Source organism: Aptenodytes patagonicus, chromosome 7, assembly GCF_965638725.1.
Source record: "Aptenodytes patagonicus chromosome 7, bAptPat1.pri.cur, whole genome shotgun sequence".
Classification (NCBI taxonomy): domain Eukaryota; kingdom Metazoa; phylum Chordata; class Aves; order Sphenisciformes; family Spheniscidae; genus Aptenodytes; species Aptenodytes patagonicus.
This window is the reverse complement of record NC_134955.1, coordinates 34,381,598-34,402,750: the sequence shown is the minus strand read 5'-3', so window position 1 is coordinate 34,402,750 and position 21,153 is coordinate 34,381,598. Positions and strand designations below refer to the sequence as shown.

Genomic DNA, 21,153 nt, shown 5'->3' with positions numbered 1-21,153 from the left:
GTGGAGGTTGGCCATAAACTGCTCAAATTCCTGAGGCCATCTTCCTTTTTCGCATGTAATAATTTCTATTTCTTTTTGCTGTCTTCACTTGAACTAGTATTTTTATTTGTATTGTTTCACCAGAATTGACCTCTGCTATTCCAACAAAACTCAAATTTTGCCTTTGAGGTTTGGGGGTTTTTTTAGGGGATGGGAGGGTTGTTCGTTTGCTTTTGAATTTAGTGGCATGCACAGGTCCTGCAACTGGTTTAGCATGGCAGCTTTTATGTTCTTAGATAGTTACCACGTGTACAAGCAGTGTTTATACAGAAGCCATTAGCTTACATATATGTTATTAATAATATGAAAAAAAAAGTCTTAAAGTCTTCGGAGGCTGATTATGCCGATTTTAGAAGGTTTCTAACTTTCTAACCTCTAATGACTGGAGGGAGGGGATGGAGATATACTAGCTGGTTTTGCAATACTTTCCAAAAATTGCTATGCTTAAAGACAGTTCTGAGTAGTGTTTTAGTGTTCTAGCTGGCTGGTTGATGTTTTTTTGGTCTGCTTTTATTTGATACACAAAGTGAAATGTCAAGAAAATCCCTCTTCCTCTACACCCTGCAAATAAGTGCTCCAAAGAGGAGCAATACAAAGTCTTAAACAATTATTTAAATAATATCCTACTATGATATCTGACCAGCTGGAAGAAATAACTTATAAAAGGCTAAATCTGAAGTGCACATTTTAAAACAGATTTCCTCTACACACATTTGACAAGAATACCATGGCAACACAAGGCATATCTACAGGCTCTGATACAGACAGAAGGAAGGAATAATACAATTCTTTGAAGTAGTAGATGTCTAAGTTGCCAAAGTGATTACTTCTTGGTTTGCTTTATTAGTTTATGTTTTAAATATTATGCTAATGAAACCCTTGTTAATTATGCAGTTTTGTAACTATTTATGCAAATGAGTTGACATTTCATATATTGAGAACAGGCTGGATGCTACATACCAACACATTTTAAAGAACACTAGTAAATCATAATGAAAGAGAGTGAGATATTTGGACAGCAATCTGACTTCCCATGCACAAGTTCCACAACACGTAGCAGTGTTTACAAAAAAAAAAACAAACCACAGAAGAATGAATTATTTGAAGGGTAAGGAAAAAAGGGAAGTGATAGATTATTAGGAAAAGTGCCCTAGTGCAGAAATCCTGTAAGAATGTAGAACAGTCTCTAAACTAAGGGAAGCTGCATTGTTCCAAACATTTAAAAAACTGTCAAAGCGCCACAGAACTTGCTGGGATAAGGAACAATCCTCCACTGGCTCTGTAACAGAGGAATTAAATGACCTCATTAAGAAGAAGTCCTTTCTATCTAGGATACTGAAAAAGAAGTCCCACTGGTTGTTCATATAAGGTAGAAAGACATTCCACAGACTAAAGCATAACTTCATACAAGCCTCGTGAATTACTCAAAGTGCTGAAAACTCCTGAGAAGAACCAGATATTTGCAGCTGCTGCCAGTGTGCCACAGCATACCATTCCACTGTAGTACTTGGCACTACAGTAGAAAGCTCGTTTAAAATTAATTTAGTTTTCATTAATAATAATCCGGGACACATTTAGACCGTAGGCCACTGCCCTGCATTTGAATCCTATGAGGTCATGATGCGCTAACGGAAGAGAGATACCATAGTTTGGAAAGCAAATGCACAGTACAATGCAAGCAAATATGCATAGCATACAGGGCCTCTGCCTTCAGTGCAGCAGATTATATTTAGACTCCTTAGAAAGCCTCTCTCTGGTCACTCACACACCTGTATTTGTTTCATACAATGCATGCCAGCAGATGGCTTTGCTTCTCAGAGACACGTCTGTAGAGAAGCTAGATTTAAACAAAAGCACTCTTGCCCTGAGAGCACAGGGTCCTGCAGCATCCCTTCTACTGGGATCAGGAATCTGATTCCAGCTCTGGCAGTAGCCAGAGCAACTTCAAGGTTTCTCAGCAGCACAGGCAAAACTGACTTTGGTCACATGAAAAATGGGGTGAGAAGAGCAATTGGCTGGCCAAGATCCTTTCTCCTCCTGGCATGGTAAGAGGAGAGAGTCTGGAGGAGGCACCAGGGGACTCTGGCTTAGTACTTCTGCTACTACAAGAGAAAGAGAAAGGGAGTGTCTCCCCCTAAGAAAGCAGCTCTAACTCCATCTGCAGACTGCTTCCTTTGTCACCTTCGAACCCACCCTCCACCTCCCAGGCCAGGTGAAAGGATCAGCGTGGCCTTGCAGAGCTTTAGCGTAAGCACAGGGAGCAGTGGGCTGGCGTCAGCACCTGCCTCAGGCATCCTGCTCTTCCAGTCAATCACCCATTTTGCCTAGCCTATGCCTAGAACCAGCCCCGTGGTGGTCTTGTACCTCTGCAGAGGTTCCAAAAGCCAAAGAAAAAATGCACATTTAAACATCTAAAGAATATGCAGAAAGCTGTAGTGGTAGTGGCTATTTTTGGATGTATATTTTCTCCCTTCTTTTGTTGCTGCTAAATATCTGCCATATCTATCTACACCTTATCTATACCAACCCTCCCACTATTGTTATCACCAGTACAGCTGAACAACAACATGAAAGCTAAGACAAAATTACTATAGAAATAAACTTTGTCATACCCTTTCCACCCTGTCCCCTCTCCTGCTCTGAGAGAGATTGCGCTTTCAGTGTGTTTAACTGCATAGGTCGCAATGGTTTTTACAATGTTATTGGAACCATGCAAATTACCACCACCAACTATGCTTTCTGAACATGAAGGGAATAAAATAAGTGAAATTATCACAAAACTGATAGCTGTTTTTTTTTAAAATGGAGGTGTGAAAACTGCTTGCCTGTGCATTTATTTTGTACTAGTAGCTGCAAACACATTCAATACAATAAAGAGAAAGGAGCTTTGATACAATCAGATGGCTAGTTGCTGGGGACTAAGGCTTCTCCAGCCTCTGCCAGCGCTCAGTATTATCTTCAGCTTTCTGGTGCTAAATTAGATATTAAACATGCTAAGGCCGGTGAGAGAAACACTCATGGATGCTGAATCTTCCTCCACTTGGCTACAGCACTACAAAGCACCCAACACTGCCTTGTTTTCTGATAGATGCCGTGTAGCCAGGACACTTCCACAGGTTTTTGGTATTACAATCCACATGACACGGAAACCAGACTAAATTTCACTGAATACAAGAACCTCTTCTATACTGCCCCACCACTTACTTGCTGTGATAATCAAACAACTGTTGCATAGCACACTATGGTCAACACCGACCTGAAGGAAGAGACAAACTACAGTCCTAAAAGTAAAACAGTTTAGATCCCAAGACCACGCCTCAGAAAAATCAACTTTTTTAAAAATACAAACCTTCCAGAGCATGCTCCCCATTGGGCTAGATGACTTCCCCCTGCCCCAATGCAACTGGTATGTATATATGCATGTCTGCACATATATAAAAATCTCAGAAATAGCTAAAGACATTAAGAAACACTTAATCATCTATTATTCATCTTCACTTATCAGCCTGGAACTTTGAGAACTTAAACCACAGGCTGTCTCCAATATTGGAGATAACCCTGTTCAAATGTTGTGAAAAGATCTGTTGCTGAATTCTTCAAGCCTAAAGAGGTGTCTGCATTTACAATGACCAACAAGGAGAAAAAAAGGGAAGAAAAATTGCATCAGTTCTGCTGAAGACTGGTGCAATTAGTTTAGTAACTGGACCACAATGACAGGCCCTTTCTTGCTAGCAGTTACAGTCAAAGACAGAATTAAAAAGAGGTTTTGAAATGCAGTTTGCTGTTCTGATTTAGTGAAGTTTTTCAGAAGTCTGGTGACAGCCTGCTCACGTAAACTGAAGGTTCCCCAACTGTCTTCTCAATCACAAATAAATGTCATATCCCTCACATAGCATCTTTGAGCAATATTTCAAAAGCAAGAGACAAGCTCTGAGTTGCAAAGATGATTCAGAGTAGTGGGTGAGGAATGTAAATTCCATTTTGCAAAACATTTGGTCTACTAAGCCCTCTATTACCCCACAAGACATGTCAGGTTCTGTCTTGAACAGGGATTCTTTACCAGCTAAGGGACCGTGTTTATAGGAGTTAGATTTAAATACTGCCTGAAGTGCTTATATGTTAACAGTCTTGCTGGGCAGGTCATGTAGGGCCAATGTCTCTTCTCACTTCTAGCTTGCCTTGGAGTCAAGTAAAAGCTGTGGCAACTCAGGACTGCTTTTCTTCTGCCAGACTAATGTATTAATTTTGCTAGAAACTCTGCCTCTGAAGAAAACTGGGACATATAAAGAGGAAATTGGCTAACAAATTCACCAAACAATCAGCAATTACTTCTGAAGCACAGTGGAAAGCTGGGTAGTACTTGGATGGAGAAGAAAGTGGGAAAATGAGCAAACTATTCCATCTTCAAGAAAGGACAAAAGGTGGTAAAAAAGCAACCAACCTTCTGCATAGGAAATCCTGGCCTATTCAGAATAATCTAAGATTGTGGAGGGAGACAGCCAATAAAACTCTTCAACAGAATAGCTTCCCAAGCAATTTAGGGAATACCTTTTTTCACAGATCTCCCGCCCCAAAGTAAATCCTGTCTAATAACTGGACCGAACAAAACCACTGGCAGAGTTTCCAGCTGAGGGGGAATGACTCAATGCAACCTACTGGGAGGACACCTATAATTATGATTATTTGCAAAAAACCAGCAGAATTTATTCCATTTTCCTGGCAAAATACCAACACAGGTAACCACATTCCTCCAACTTGAAATACATTTGCAATTGTCTGACTGGTGTGTTCCTTCCCACTTTTCTTCATCTTTTGTGTAGTAATGTTGCTAACCATTAGATAGCTAGTACTTGCTGCACCTGTACTTAAGCAAAATAATCTATTTCAGAGTTGTTGTTAGGGATGCAGCTCTGTAAAAACATTTACGCTTGCAAAAAAGTTGCTATTTACAAATAGCTGATATAATTTAAGGGAGTTGTATCATAAATATTTATAGCAACACAATGTCTGAATTCAACCGGAAGGTAGAAATCGGTTAGAGAGATATTTTTATTTAAAATACCAACCAACAGTACAGGACATTACATCATCCTGTCTAGTTTGTACAATATTTTAAATGAAAGACCACATTCCACCCCCTCAGATCGCAGACCCAAAGACACTCCTATTTTAAGCTAGAACATGAGAACAAGGAGTTTTGCATTGAAGCAGAAGCTTTCCAAGGTCTCCACATCCCTACAGCAAGACACTTTCTCCAAGAAGGAAGCAGAGCAACCTCTCTAGCTGAACAATTATTCGAACCACAGGATGAGATTTAAGAAAGGATGTTTCACCACCTTCAAAACAGGCAGAACCCTTCAAGAAGAGCTGAATGAAGAAAAGAAGAGCTTCAATAAGCCTATCACAGGTGATTTGGATGGCCAGTGAGTTATTTGCCACAGAAACTGAACCTTTAGGTCTAACAAAACAAACCTCACGAGTTTTGCTAAAATGTTTCAGTAGGAGAACTGCCCAAGTTACAAGAGACTAAAGACATACACGTTCCTACTGCAGGATCTTCTGATCCCATTAAGCAACCACTGAGGGCAACTGACATTAAGTAATTAATTTTGTAACTGAAATGTTGCAAGTTTACTGACATCCTTCCTCAAGTTACAAGAACCAGAAACAAGAAAGCTGACCAAAACACCTATGACATTGTTTTGTGGTAATTCTAGCTATCACTCTTTGTGCAAAGGTCCCAGATAAAAAGTTTGTCATCTGCAGCTGCCTGGGAAAAGTTTTCAAGAGCATCACAGCCAGATAAACACAAAACCCCAAATCCAGAATTTACAAATGGAGTCAGGACAAATATAGTAACATGCATAAAATGTAATTCTACAGTCCACACATAAAAACTTACAGATCAATAACTAATTTAAATGTATGTAACCTTCGTTTTAACTAAGAGGAAATTCCATAAGTAGTACTAAAACAGTGTCAAATGTAAAAGGAAATCATACAAATTAAGAAGAAAGCAGGGAGAAGTCTCTATAAACCCTACACAAAGATAGAAGGCCAAGGTACTGGTATATTTAGCAGGACCATCTTCAGGACTTCTGGACTGCAGCATCAAATGTTGGTTAAATAAGCAATCCACAATTAGAATGGCATTTTCCTCAAAACCCTGCCGTTAACCAAACCTTTTAGAGGCTAGTCATCCTCTCAGCTGTGGATTGCACAGCTGTGATTAACAGCCTTTGAAAATGAAACAAAATATTTTCATTTTGCCTCTAACGCAGCTTGTAATTTGCTCTCACTATTGCTAAAGCACCTGAGACCACAGGATAGCACTCAGTTTTACTTAATACCACTAAAATGTACAGTTTAAACTGTCAGAGCCATTAAAAATAGAAATGGTAGTACATTTCCTAAAGTCTTGAGTCTTTCAATCAAGATTCAACACCCTTCTAAAAGAGAACAGTGATTTGTTTCAACAGGAGGTATGTTGACTTACGGCTCAGAGTGTCGTGTTGCCAAACCCTACACAATACTAGACGATATCAAATTAGGCACTGACCAACTGTGGCATCTACAACACTACTGTTACATCCCACACACGTTGCTGCTTTTCTTTACTCTTAACACCCCTCTCCTATACTTTCACACAGAGTTGAGCTAGTGCTATTTGCTTAGCATGTCTACGCCAGCATGGGAAAGAGTCAGAAGTGAGTCAAAAGTGGTCGTTTCCACCAGCTGATAGTGCTCCTCCACCCAGAAAGTAAGAGCGTAACTGCTCTGCATTAGAAATCAGTGGGAGGGTTTTGGTGTAAGAGGAAAGAAAGAGGGGAAGAGAGGCCAATGCACTGGAGCTGTAAGGAGCAGCCTGTGAACCCAGCACCATTTTATGCTGCAAGCTTCATTATGAGATTAAATTTCTTAGTAACAGATCCTAAGTTCTTCAGTGAACTCAGATCAGCTTAGAAGCAGCAGAGTTGGTAGACAAGAGGGAGGAAGGACACACCCTGCTCTAGCCACAGCTCTTTCTCTTCATCAGCTCATCTAGAAGATTTAAACAATCATTAAATGAGAAGAGAAATAAAAAGAAAATCAGTACGATAAAAGATTCAAATGGCATCGGCCATTGTTATCCAGAGACTGGATTAGGCATTTGTAAACTCTCCTCATCCAGCTTTCATCAGAATTACTCTAGATTCAGAGGCTGAGTGAGAACAGCAATTTTTCAAAAAAACAAACAGGTATTTGTCAGACACCTCCCCCCCCCAGATTCCAAAACAACAAAACTTACCTGCTTCTGGATCTGGAGGAATCCTCCACATATACAAATTGAAGTCATCAGAGCCCGAAAGGATATACTGTTAGGAATAAAAATAAAAGCAGTTTACCACAAAGTATCACCCGAATTATGTCATTTTATTGTCGATCTAGTTTCTCCAAACTAAAAATGAGAAAAAAGATAATCTATATCATTCTTTGCACCTCGCTGATGAACTTACCCTTAAATGGGGATGAGGTATGAGCACAAAAATGTTGCATGCATATAAAAAGACAAAAATTCAAAAGCATGCTTCATGTATCTAATGCCTACTGCCCAAAGTGTATGTTTTCTTTGCTAAATAAGGCTACGGATTTTGGTTGGCTTTAATACAATCGTGTCTAGATCAAACTCTCACATCTTGCAGCCCGCAACTCTGGTCTTTTTTCAACGTCAAAGTCTTTCATCCTTTTTTCTCAACTCCTGAACTACCAAGGAAAACTCCATCAAACACATACCTAAGAAGAGAGCTAGCATGTCCATTACTCACAAGCATGTCTGGCTCATCAGTCTACTAAGACCATCAAAAGTCAGTCACTGAGGATAATCTTGAACACAGAACAAAACCAAAGCTAAACATTCACTGTCAGCAAGTCTCAAGCAGTTTAAAAAAAAATACATTTATCATACTGTTCATTTTTTCCTGGTTATAGTTACTCTGAAGAGATGGAAGGCTGCCCTTTTTCAACAGTGCATGAATGATAAGCAATCTCTTTATTGTACAGAAGTTTAGGCAATATGCAATTTGAAGTAGCTTAATATACTACAAACATGCACTGGAATGACAGGTGACATTTGACATGGTAAAAAGCTTACGCCTCTCAGTTACAAGAGGCCACAAACTGTGCCTTGTGTCCAAATATCTCTTCTCCAATAAACTGTACTCCGTGTCATTTATTTCTCTCCAGAATTAGAGATGAGATGACATGTAGTGGAACCAAGGGCAGATTCCAATTCCAGTTATACTCATGTAGACAGTGCAAATCTCTAGCCCTCAACTGACTTGAGGCTTCTGCTTAATCAATACAGTCAAGAAGTTGGGTTTTTCATTTTATTATTATTAGGGTAGAGGGAAGGGAGAAAAAGAAAGAAATGGAGCAAGTTTGTCCCTTTTCTAACCTTTGATAGGAGACAAAGTCTGTTTTGTTTGGCTCAAATATAACTGGTTTGTGTCTTTCAGTCTCCAGGGATACATAAACTCATCAGGCAAAGTAACACCAAGCAGTGAGGAGACAAGTCCTGGAATAACACAGTACTGAGAAGCAAATAAACAAAAAATATACACTAACATGGAGAAAACTGCTATAAATTTGCATATATTCTGTTTGCAATGCTAATTACGTTCATGCAGTGTTTGGAGGTTCCAGCCACAAAAATGTAATAACCAACCACTAAAATCCCTTCTCTAGTTTCCTACTGTCACAATCCAACCATTCTTTTTTCTCTTATTTTTAAGGACGTAGGATGTGAGTAAGCACTTATGAATGCAATTCTGCTCATTTTCTGACAGATAAGAAGAACTGATCAAACAAAAGTTCCTTTACAAACTTGTGCACACTAGTTCTGCATCACTCATAGACCCATCCTTTCCAAGCCAGAAAGTTATTTCTACAAGCCGACATGTTCAAGCACTTAGGCAGCTTACCTCTGCCAAACTGACCTGACGGTGCCAGGAACATGTGCTTTTCTTTCATTTGACTGCTCATAAATGTTAGCCCACAACAGGCTGAGCCACTGTGCCAAGACTACACAGATCAGGGCTCATACAGGCAACCTCCCAGGAATCAGAAAGAAAGCACCTCTAGTGTGTTTCGTTACACAAGAAATGCTACGTGAAAAAATAAGTCTTGTTTAAAGTTATAAAGGTGTTGTCAGTTGTTAGTACTTATTACCAAATTGTGTGGTTGAAGCAGCAACTGGTTTGCCCAGGACACGTGGAGAAAAATGGAGACTTCTAAAACAGCTAGAAAGCTCAGTATCTTGAATTTATGGCCATAATGCCGTGGGTTTTTTTTAAAACCAAACAAGCTCTAACAACTCCTCAATATAAGAGTCATTTAGCACTTTACATCATAAATCAAACAAACCTACCAACAATGACAGGCCCCAAAGTGACAGATTTCAGATATCCTGCACCAGGTACACAATACAGAAAAAACACATTACGTACGTGCAAGGAACGAAGTGTCTGTGAGACTCTTCAAATCAGCTTCCAAACTGATTTGCAGAGGAACACACTGTATCCTGTAAGACTCAATGGCCAATTCTCTAGGAAATCTGGCATATCATTGCCCACCAAACAAGAACATACTACCTGCAGACACCACTGATCCGAGTATACTCTGTCTTGCTTTGGACACAGCAAAATTTAGAGTCCCCTTGCAGTGATCTGGACTAATGGCAATTTGATTGCACTATCAGGAGTGTAACCAGGAGGTCAAGACAAGTGATTATTCCCTTTACCTGGCACTTTTGAGGCCACACCTGGAGTACTGTGTCCAGTTTGGGTCCCCCGATACAAGAGTGACACTAATGAATCGGACAGAGAGTGGAGGAGGGCTGCTGGGGCTGAAGGCATGTGACCTGCGAGGAAAAGCTAAGGGAACTGGCCTTATTTAGCCAGAAGAGAAAGTGAAGGGACAGAGTGGACCTCAACAGTCTCCCACTGTCTGAAGGAATATAGAGCAGCTGAAGACAGACTCTTCTCAGAGGCATGCAGTAGATGCTCAGGAAGCAACAGTCACAAGTCACAGCAAGGGAAATTCCAGCTGAGCACAAAGAAACAGCATGTTCAGGAGGAGTGTAACAAACACTGCAACTTGGCCCCAGAAAGGCAGTGGAATCTCCACCCTGCCAAATGCAAAATTTACCTGGACAATTCCCTGAGCAATTTTATCTGACTGAAGATGCTCTAAGCAGCTTAAGTCAGATGACCTCCAGAGCTCTCTTCTGATCCAATTTTTCAAAGATTACCAAAGTAAAAAGGGAAAAAATTGTCTTGGTGGATTGGGGTTAATTTTGGGTTGGGGAACGGGAAGGGGGGAGAGTTGGGCAGTGTCAGGAAAATGCCCATCTGAAACCTTTACACTCCATGACACACCACAGCTTCATGGAAACTCCAATGGGAAGACAAACTTAGGCCACACAGACAGAGGCATAAGCTGCAGTTCAGCACATGGACTTGCATAAATTCAGGTGGTCACAATTTGGGGAATTTAAAGAAAGAAATTGTCCAAGTATCTTAAAGTAGTTCACAGAATCGTAGAATGGCTGAGGCTGGAAGGAACCTCCAGAGGTCATCAGGTCCAACCACCCTGCTCAAGCAGGGTCACCTAGAGTCGACTGCCCAGGACCATGTCCAGACGGCTTTTGAATATCTCCAATGGCAGAGATATTCAATCCAACTATCTCCAATTGAGATAGTTCCTACCTACTTAAAAGCACCATGAAGTCCTTCACTTCATTACCATTTTCTAGCCTATTGACATTTGCACCAATCAAATACACTTGGCCGAAGTATTCTGGAGTGAATTAAGGGAAAATAAGTAGGAACAAATAAAGCATCTGTGTTGCAATTTATTGTCTAGTCACAGAACAAAGCTCAGCTCAGGATCTGAGCTGTTCTGAAGAAGTGCTTACAGGTTTAATCTTGCAACTGAGACAGCCATCAGTAAGTGCCAAAAGCATTAATTGATAAAGTCATCTACACAAGTTTGATGTTGTAAGCGATGGGCTGCAAGTTGCGGACTTTTTATATAAATTTAATTCGATAGTTAGCTCTGCCAATAATTATCAGAAATAGATCATATTCCACAAAATATCCAACTATTTGGTATCTCTGCCATTCCACTGCTGCCACGGTAGCAGCCAGCATTGTTTTCCACTCTTTCCCTGTTAGGATACCTCTGTAGGATACATGTTTTCCTGCTGTTCTCACAATATAGAATTGAATCCCCAAATGCATTCCTTTTATCCTTTTCTGTAAGACCAGGTGATAGGGGTCTGAGAAGTAGAACATGGCTTTTCAGACAAAGACCAAGAGACTGCCAGAAGCACAACTTCATGACTGCAGCTATTGCAAGAAAGATGTGCCAGCTGAAGCTTCAAGAGCAGACACCCAAGCTGATAAAGCCAGAAACACGCCTTTTCCATGACATTTGAAAAAGAAACTCAATTCCAGTCAGTACACTCTGCACAAGACAATGGGAACCCAAGGCCTCTGGGGAGCACAGCTGGACTGACATTACTAGGACATTTACATGATCACCTGTGAAAATGTTTCTTTGATGTATTCATTATTAGTATAACAATAAGCCAACAGTTTTCCACACTAGTTGAAAGTTGGAGAATAAGGATTGAGAAAATGCAAGTCAGTCCATATGACTAGAAAATTCAAAGAAATTCAAAGAAATAATTGCTATGAAGTGCACCAAGCCCTAGTTAATAAGGCTGAAATCCTGGGGGAATGGAGTAGACTTTTTGAAAGGAAGGAACAGAAAGAAAAAGGCGGCGTTGGGGTGGAGTAGATGAAAGAACGTCATGCTGCATATGCTTAGACTCCACTTTAATTGCGGCCGAGGATTTTTGGTCCTGAGGGGATGTGCAAAATGTAATTCCTAGCAGAGTACCTTCTACTCACTCACTTTAAGAACAAAAGCCCAGATAATCAAATCACAGAGGCTAGCCAGTGAGAGGCAAAACCACACGCATTCACAGGGACAAATAAATGGCTAAGACAGTGTGCACTCCCCCCCACCAAAGACAAACTCCAAGCAGAACATAACCTCAAGAACCAGTGCAGTGCTGAATTCTGAATCAGACCAGACACTGTGCGAGGAGCTCAGATGCTCAGATGTCTGGGGGGAGAGACCAATATTAAAACCACCTGTTTCATTGTCTGCATTTTTGCTGCTGTATCTGACCAGGACTTCGGAAATCAACATTCACAATATTCACATGAACATGAGATTAGACAGAAAAACAGTTGCTAATAATTAATATTGGAGTTTTTTAGAAGGGAAGAATCAGCTTCTATGTCTAGCTGTTAGCAACAATGACAGGAAAAGGCTTCCAGATGACTACAAGCTGCTGATTCAGAAGTTTGCCTTAGAAGGAAGAAAACTCTCAGGCGTGGTTAGAGTCTACTGCTGGAGAAAACACAAATTCCGTCTGAGCTTCAAGTACGCATAAAATGCTTAAAATGAACTATCATCAGGAATCTGGCAGAATTACTTCGGACTAGCACTCCCCACTTGTTCCACTGTAACTCTTCTCATTTTCCCTCTCCCCAAGGAAATTACAGTAGTTGATATAAATAAATGGAGACCTAATCTGCTGCTGCTATAGTCTCGTAACAGTAGCATTAGCATTGCATTTTGCAGGGTACTACCACTCTGGGGAATTAATTTTTGTTCTTACCGCTGCCAGTTTGAAAGCTTTCAAAATCCCACAAGCTACATTTCCTCAGGTGCTACTGAATATGGAGTATTTAAATAAAATTGTATCTAAATCAAGCCTTATTTTACAGTTTCCAACATCCACATTTCCTGTTTCCATAAAATTTCCTCTTACTTATGACCTGTATCAGAGACATTTTTAAGCTTTTGGCCCTAGACAAGTGACCAGTAGACATGGATCATTTTTCCAAAAGTATCAGCAAGTCTTTTGAATGGCCCTAATAATGTAGGGGAGAACAAGAAGACTGTAGGAGAATTTGTCTTAAAACCAAAAAATACCATCACCATGTAATTATAAATGGATGAATGAGACCATGGGTAACGGTACAGAGATGATAATCATTTGAAAAGTGATTGCTCCTAAGTTACTAACAGGAAAATCCTTGTTAGAGAGACTCAAAATTCCATGCTGCTGCTTACAGCTTTACTAACAAGTCAGCTCTGAAAGAGACTAGACTTCTTAAATCTCAATCCCCCCTCACTTGAGCATGTCTGTCCTTTCCTCAGAGGGGCCAGTGAAACTTGGGGCAGAAAAGATCAGAGCAGACAGAATTTTTCTCGGGCTTTTAGCAAGCTGTCCCTTAGCTTCTTGAAGTAATGCAAAATCCACACACTGGGGAAGAAGCACAGAGGCATCCAAATTTGAAACAGTTCTGCTGGTGCTTTGCAAAGCTCCTTTAAGAGGCAGGAGGTACAGTCCCTCCATACATTGCCTGTAACATAATAGAACTCATGGATAGGGTGTAGCCTTTTGCTTTTTTTCCTTTGACAACAGATAGAGAATCCGGATTGGTGGCAGTCTGCTAGGCTGAAGTCTTAACTCCTCTTGAGCGTATGAGAAGAGCTCCCTTGCACACCTTCTCTGTGGTGGGATGTGCACTGAGGAAACCACAGTTTGACATGAAGCATCACTGAAGTCTGAAAAACATTGATTATTTGTCCAAAAGAGATTGAAATTCATAGCAATCAGCACTTTAGAGAAGGAATCCATTTACACGAAGAACATAAAAAAATGTGTATTCTTCCAAGGAGGAAAGGTTTCCTAAGGCAACAGGGCTTATGCTATTTTGTTCTTTGCAGCATCTCTCTGTCTCAAAGAACTTAAGCCTAGTGGCCAATTTCAAATTTGATAGAGGACCTGAGGGTTCCAGAATTATGGACTGCCTAGAAATATTCTTTTACAAACAGGCAGCCACACAGAGGAGAGAGAGAGACACCCTGTAAGTAGCCACTGAGAGCAAAAGCAGTACCATGATTACACCCCCCTACTGAACATTAGGAAACCCAGATGGAAACTCATCCCTGAACCCAACAAAATCCCAATGATATCACCACGATCTGCTTCTCATGGAACTATTTCAAAGGGGATAAGAAAACAAGCTATAAATAAATAAAAGCAAAAAGTAAGAAAGGTCACCTCATATACACCTATATATTTGTGTGTGTGCTTGTATGTATATATATATAAAAAAATATCATAACCATCAAGACAGGTCTTGCTATACGTTACTTATTTTGCATGAGAAATGTTTGACAGAACACAAGCAAAATTTTTTTTTATAGCTGCTTCTGGGCCTTTTGTGATGCCAAGACTGCTCTACACATCCTCCTTATAAATGAGACTTCCCCTGCTATTTTCTCCATTTTTAAAAAATGACTGATAGTTAATTTACCCTTTGATCAGAATTTAGTGTTAAGTCTGCATTTCCTGCAGGTAGAAAACCCACAGATTTGTTTTCAAATCATCTTTCTGTTGTTAGAGTACCCACTGACCAGAGTGGAAACAAGGTAAAGACACATCTACGGAGGAGGAAAAGACTTTTTCCCTATTCAAAAAGCAACAAGAAGCAAACAAACAAGGAATCAGCAAGATAACACAGCTTGTTTGAGATGGGCAATACTAGAGGAATAAAAGAAAAAAACCAAGATCTCCCACAGAGCAGAGCACTCCTTTCCTTTCCTTAAACAATTAAGAAATAAACAACAGTCAATTGGTCAAGTATGTCCATCTCTCTGCAATTCCTGATCTTTCTGTCGGGCTGTTACCTTTATGCTGATGAATCTAGGCTTTTAGTATAGAGTTCCCACTAAGTACAGCTTGAAAAGCTGCTCTAATGATCATCTGCTGACCTCCTCAGTAGGTATGGTCCCACCTACATCCCTTGTGCCAACATCAGCGCTCGCTCGTGACACAGCAGTGGTCTGGTTCAGTAGCTAGAACAGTAAAATCCCATACAAATCATAATCAGTCATTCAATGTATTTCTTCTCATTTATGTATTTCAGCCAGCTTCTATAGGGGTCAGGTGGATGCCAGTATAGCCCAAGTAAAGTACAGGACCTCCCCTCTCAGTGGCCTACTGCCTTGTTCGTACCCTCAGACTGCAACCCCAGGCAGAGTGGCTGCCCGTTCTCCTTTTAGAAGCTCTCACTGTTACCAACTAAGAAGTTCCTCTCCCCAAGGCAGTTAACCAGGGTGTAGGGTCAGGAAGACATAAAGAGCAGTCACCTGTGCAGGCTATTAACCTCTTGCTGCTGTCTCTCAATGACAAAACCTAAAGTAAGAAGAGATGTAACTGGGAAAGCTATTTCTGAAATGTGTTTTGGAAAACTTGCAGTTGAGAAAATAATTTACCTACAAGAAAGTATACCTATACATTCTTTTATCTTCTGCTTTGTAATAAATTCTAGGGTGCAAATCATATCTTTTTGCAATACTTAACAAACTTAAAGAGTAATCTACAACTAAGGCTCACAGCATTGTGGTAGTAGGAAACACGTTTGCTTTGAAAACAGCCAACTTTTTTCATACTAGCCAGGACAGCAGCTTGCAACCTGTACTGTTTGAGACTGTTTTTCAGGAAGGTTGAACCTGGCACAAAAAAGAGCTTAAAAGTTTTCCATCTTGGCCTGAGAATCAAGCAGGTACGTCCAAAGGCTTTTTACAACAGAAACTTTGTTCCTCAGTAAGAAGCATGCCTATCTCATGAACTGGAAAAAGAAAAGCTGTGACACAGCAGACTGGAGAAACGCAAATTGCTTCTAGTACATAAAATTCAAAGCCAAACATTTGTATTCCCACTCCCTAAATCCCTAATCTTATAAACAGCCAACTCTGTGTGGGGCAGTTTTAAATGCTTACAGAAGCATCATCAGGAACAATCCATCAACATTTTTACAGCTGCCTTTTTGCCATGCAGAAAGGCCGTAACAGTAATTTTATTCATGAACAAAAGCAACTTACAAACCCTCACTGTGGATTTCTATGGCAGGGAAAATATTCCTATTACGTTCCAAAGAAAGCAACAACAAGTTTATCTGAGCATATGAAGGGGACTCTTCTGTACATGGCTGAAACTGCATATACCCCAATTGCTCTCTTTTGTCTTTTTCAGCCATCTGTTACTTCACTTTTTCAAATACACATTAAATCAAATATTCTATTAGTCAAAATCCTCCAGAATTCATAGTTGCTTCTTCAGTATCTAGACAAGGCCTAGTTTTAACAGCTCAACAAGAAACACTGTCAGTGCAGCACCCATTGTGTGTCATTTTTAGCAGTGCACTCCTGCTCACTCTCCCTTCCCTTCCCTCTCTCCAGTCGTGCAAGGGATGCTACTAAACTGCAGATCTCTTGTGATGCACTATGAGGAACACGAAGCCTGCAAACCTCAAAATCTCCTGAGTCAGGGTTCTACTCCACCAGAATTTAGCTTCAGTATGGGTCCCTTTGGGCTAATGCATTACTGTCCAGAGGTCTAAAAACCTCCCCCAAGGGCTTACAGGAATGCAGAAGAGAAGGGAGACAGGAAATGAGCCTGGTAGGATGCCTCAGGGAATGGGGGAAGAGGTGATCAGAATAGGAAGAGTTAAAGAAAACTCCCAGCCCCTTCTGTCAAGACCCTGACTCTGAAGAGACATTTTCAGTATGACCCTCCCATGTCAATTACCAAAAGGGATGGGGAAGAAATAAGTAAGTAATTTCATAGCCAGATAAATTACCCATGTATGTATTTTATATGTACGTAATGTTATGCATATAGCTGGGATTTAAACTGCCATTTAGATAAAGTAAGAAACAAAATACAACCTCATCAGTAATTCTTGGAAGAAGCCAGAGTAAGACATTGATTTTCTTTTTATCCAAGCACAGCAACATATTTGCACAGAGTACTTTTCATACATTAAGAAATGCTGACTGCAATAAGCTACTATTAATTAAGAATTCTTCTGTGCACAGGAAACTCACAATATATTCTTTAGAAGAATAATTCCCTTTCTTCTTTTTAGTTTTTAAAGCTAGACATTGATAAGTACTACTTCCTGAGATAAATGGCCTTTAAGTTAGATGACAGAAAGAAGAACACAGAAAAAAAAGTTCTATTTCTTTACAAAGGCAGTGCACAACCATGTAAGACCCCTGGCACCTATACAGCTAATCCTGTTATTGGAAGGGTTACATTCATGTAATAATTCTGTCCTGCTAAAAACTGGGTTGTCCCTAACCAGGGCTATTTAGCACACAGACTTCAACATAACGAAGGCTGTAACTTTATAGGGAGTTGGAGCAGTCTGCAGTACCGAGTGGTGCATTCCTGAAACTCTCCTATACCAGTGTAATGTCAACAGAAAAGGCTGAGTGGTGATGTAATGTCTGAGGGCATGCCAGAGTCAAGACACTTTTTGTTTGATTCACAGGGTACAAGTTATTTCTCCCCACCCCCGCCTTTTTTTAAGCAGGCAGCAGGCAGTTGATTTTACAACTAGAAGCGTTAGAGCCTCACATTATCTGCACAGTGAAAAAAAGGAATGAGCTGATAGCATTCATCATTGTGACAGAGGCAACAATTCTTGAGCAAGAAAAGCTTTTGGTCTATTCTAGTTTGGAGGGGGGTTTGTGTTTGTGGGTTTTTTTGTGGGTCTTATTTTGCTGCTGCCCATCACCATGGCCTCTGAGGCTCCTACACTTAAAAATGCATTTGGGTACCCAAAGCCCTTCAATACTTCCTGTATCCTTAGATCCAAGAAGGTACTTTCCATACCAGTCTAGCAACTAAAAATCCTTAGTATTTCCCAAATTCTAATGCTGACAAGAAGAATGGAAACTCCCCCAGCACCCTGACACAACTTGAGATTCTCACACATTTTATGATTTGTATGTAAACAAACACTTGCGCACACTAGGGTAAAGTCAGTGGGAGTCAGGTGCATTAACAAACTGCCTTTAAAATTCTGGGCCTGGATGCCTGTACCAGAAGGATGGGTAAATTATGCTCTCACATAAATCTCTATAGCCAACAGAGGGAGTGGGCAGCTGAGAGTCATGCTTGATCCATCTAGCCTATCTTATCCTTCCTGCCTTCCACAGCTGTATGACTCAAGTGAGCTCCCAGATAACGCAAGTGGCATACGATTTTGAACATGTTTATCTACCAACATCAGAGCTCTCCTACAAAGAAATGAAAAAATTAGTGTCATGTGAATGAGGTCATTACACACATGACATGGACAAAAGACAGAGTTCTGAGAGGAGCAAATGAAGGCAATTATAATGCTAATTGGCTAAACATTGCCTCTCAAGTTTTGGTAGTTGTAAGAAATAAGAAAAGTCTGACTGTGGCATTTCTAGGAAAAATGCCTGCATATACTGTTCACTGATTTTCAAATCAGGTTCACAAGGACTAGGGCAATAATACTTTTGGAGGAAAACAACAGTTTGCAAGGACACAAAAAGAAGCAAAGCTGTTCATCCTCCAAGATCCCTGTCACTTAGCCTGTGCTACAACCCACACACCCAAAATACCTGCAACAACTCAAAACCAGCTAAGCACTTCAGAATGTGTTCTTTTAAACTTTAAAAAAAATCATTGGGGTTAACAGGTGAATCTTTCTGAGTTTTGTTCCTTAAAGCATTAATGGTATTTCATTCTTTGTTAAGAGGTTTCAATCTACTTGCATCACAGATGCTCCAATAAAACAAGCTGGTATGGAGACCACTGCACACCTGCTGGTAGCAGGCTCCCCTCTAGAGTGACAAATCAGGAGTTCTGGATCCAAGTCCTGTTGAGTACCTGTCTTTTTAGCGCCCACAGATTGTGACAATACTGAGAAAAGATTAGTATACAGAGCCTAACTGCCATCAACAGACAAACCAATCAAACTGTTCCCCAACTAGTAGTCTGTGGTTTATTTGTGCAAAGAAATTGTATTAGTTTAACACACGTACCTTGTCAAAGTAAGAATAACACATCTGATCATTATGGGAACTTCAGTATTTAATTTCTTAAAATATAAGGGTGATCTCTAAGAGAACTCCTACGTTGTGTGCTTGCAGCTCAGAATCTGTTCATTTTTGCCATACTGGAATCCAACAGCTCCATATGGAACATGGTGCTATTTACCTTCTCTGTAGATTTTCACCACTGTGTTACAGCAAACTTCCAAAGGCAAGTACTAAGATACTAACAGTTGTGGGTTTTTAAACCCTGATGGTCATGATTTACAGGAAAACTTCTTGTGAGTAAACCATTTTCCGTGTACAAACTTCATAGAAAGATTAGCAAAGGCTGTAGTTCTGTGAAGAGCCGAGTCTCACAGCGCTGAAAGGCCATCTCTCCACCTCTCACCCACCTTCTGATCCCTTCCTTATATTGCATTCAAACACTTGCCAGAGCCCTCTGAGTGTCAATATAAGTCATTGACCCAGAAAAAGAAGTAAATGCTTCTACCAGGTTAGGAAGTTGAATCACTGAAAGGTCTTGCATCACCTCTGCTGGATAAGAAAGGCCTCCCCCTTTCAGCAGTTTACTTTTTTCCCCAATGGAACTGCATTCTAAGCACTGATGAGTTAAGGATATCCCTTTCTTGTTAGGGTTAAAATATAGAATCGAAATGCAACTTTATCAGATGAACTAACTGTGTAGACAACACATAATAGTTTTTGAACACAGGAGAGTCCCATTTTTAAATTACTAGGCTCTGTATGAAGTATTAAAACCTAACTATTTAAGACAGCTTAGAAGAGAAAAAAAAGATCAAGTCATCAGATTAATAAAGATGAAAAGAAAAATCGAAGACAGAGAAAATCAGAGGTACAATGAGAGAAAATTTCTGAAGAAGCCTTCCTACCACAAGTGCCACTCATAATTTGAACACAACTTTCTTATCCTTAGATCCCCACAAATGAGCCTTAGCCCACTCAAAGTTTTGATCCTACAAGGAAATACAAGCAAGGAATTCTATGAAGCTCACTTTGCATGGATCTCGAATGAAAGACATTCTTTATTAAGGCACAGGACAGCAATATTAAATGGGAGAGGGGGCTGGAACCAGATTAAATTGGAAACAGATTTATTTCTTTTTTTTGATGAATTCTGATTTGCGTGGGGAGCTTTGTATACATTATTTCATACTCACAAAACTCACCAAAAAGCAAAAGCATACTATTTATATAGAAGGGTGAAACTAAAAAAACATTGTAAATTTTTTTTATTCATCTTGTGTATCTCACAGTAGGTTCCAACTCTAACCTTCTTTTCTAGATACACCTGGAATTGGAGTTGGGTTCTCAGTAAAAGGCAGTCCCTAAGGACTATCCATAGTGTTGACAATCTTAGTCAGCTGAATTTGAGCATTACTGGACAGTTTCAGACATATACAGTTGGACCACACGTTGGCATTTTCTGCGACTTCATTATCTTTTTTCCGTCCAATTAGAGGATGGGTACAAGCAGGTATCTAAATGTCAAATTCCACATCTCTCTAATATTCCATATTAAACTTCATATTCCCTATTAGCTTCTTACAGCATTTATAAGGGAATATAAATGTCTTTTGCTCTGATTTCCAACTGTTTAGTAGCATTATGTGCTGCTACTTATCTGAACAGAAAGTCTGTCAAGCCAAAAGAATATCAAGTTTTTAAAAAAATGCAGGCCTCTGAAGTATCACATCAACCTGATACAGAACAGCCGTATTCTTCCCATTAAAATAACACCACACCCATAAGAAAATGGCTTAGAAAGCACAACAACAGACACTAAGGCTTTTATCTAGATCTTCAGTAACAGATAAGAAGCTAAACTATGTGTCAGAGTGTACACAGGTCTACTCTGACTTCCACAGGAGAAAAGAGTGTCATCTTTAGGCTGACTAAACAACGGACCACAAATCATCAGTTTTCTTCTTAAACAATACATGTGTTTGCCCATTCTTTACAGTAAACCACTCTATTTTTTAAGATGGTTTCATTATTGCATTTTCACACTCCTTCTACAAAAAACTATGTAAAACTCGGAAACACTGCTCAAGTTCAGTGATGTAAATGTATTTCATACTTGCAATC

At 40.0% G+C, this 21,153-nt stretch overlaps 1 protein-coding gene across 3 annotated transcripts in view; it reads right to left on the bottom strand.

Moving 5' to 3' along the window:
• Nucleotides 1-21,153, bottom strand: part of DCAF5 (DDB1 and CUL4 associated factor 5) — a 76,858-nt gene that overhangs the window by 12,731 nt on the left and 42,974 nt on the right. For all 3 annotated transcript variants that reach the window (XM_076344808.1, XM_076344807.1, XM_076344806.1), the window contains one exon: nucleotides 7,328-7,394. In XM_076344808.1, the coding sequence (XP_076200923.1) occupies nucleotides 7,328-7,394 (67 nt within the window). The remainder of the gene's footprint in view (nucleotides 1-7,327; nucleotides 7,395-21,153) is intronic.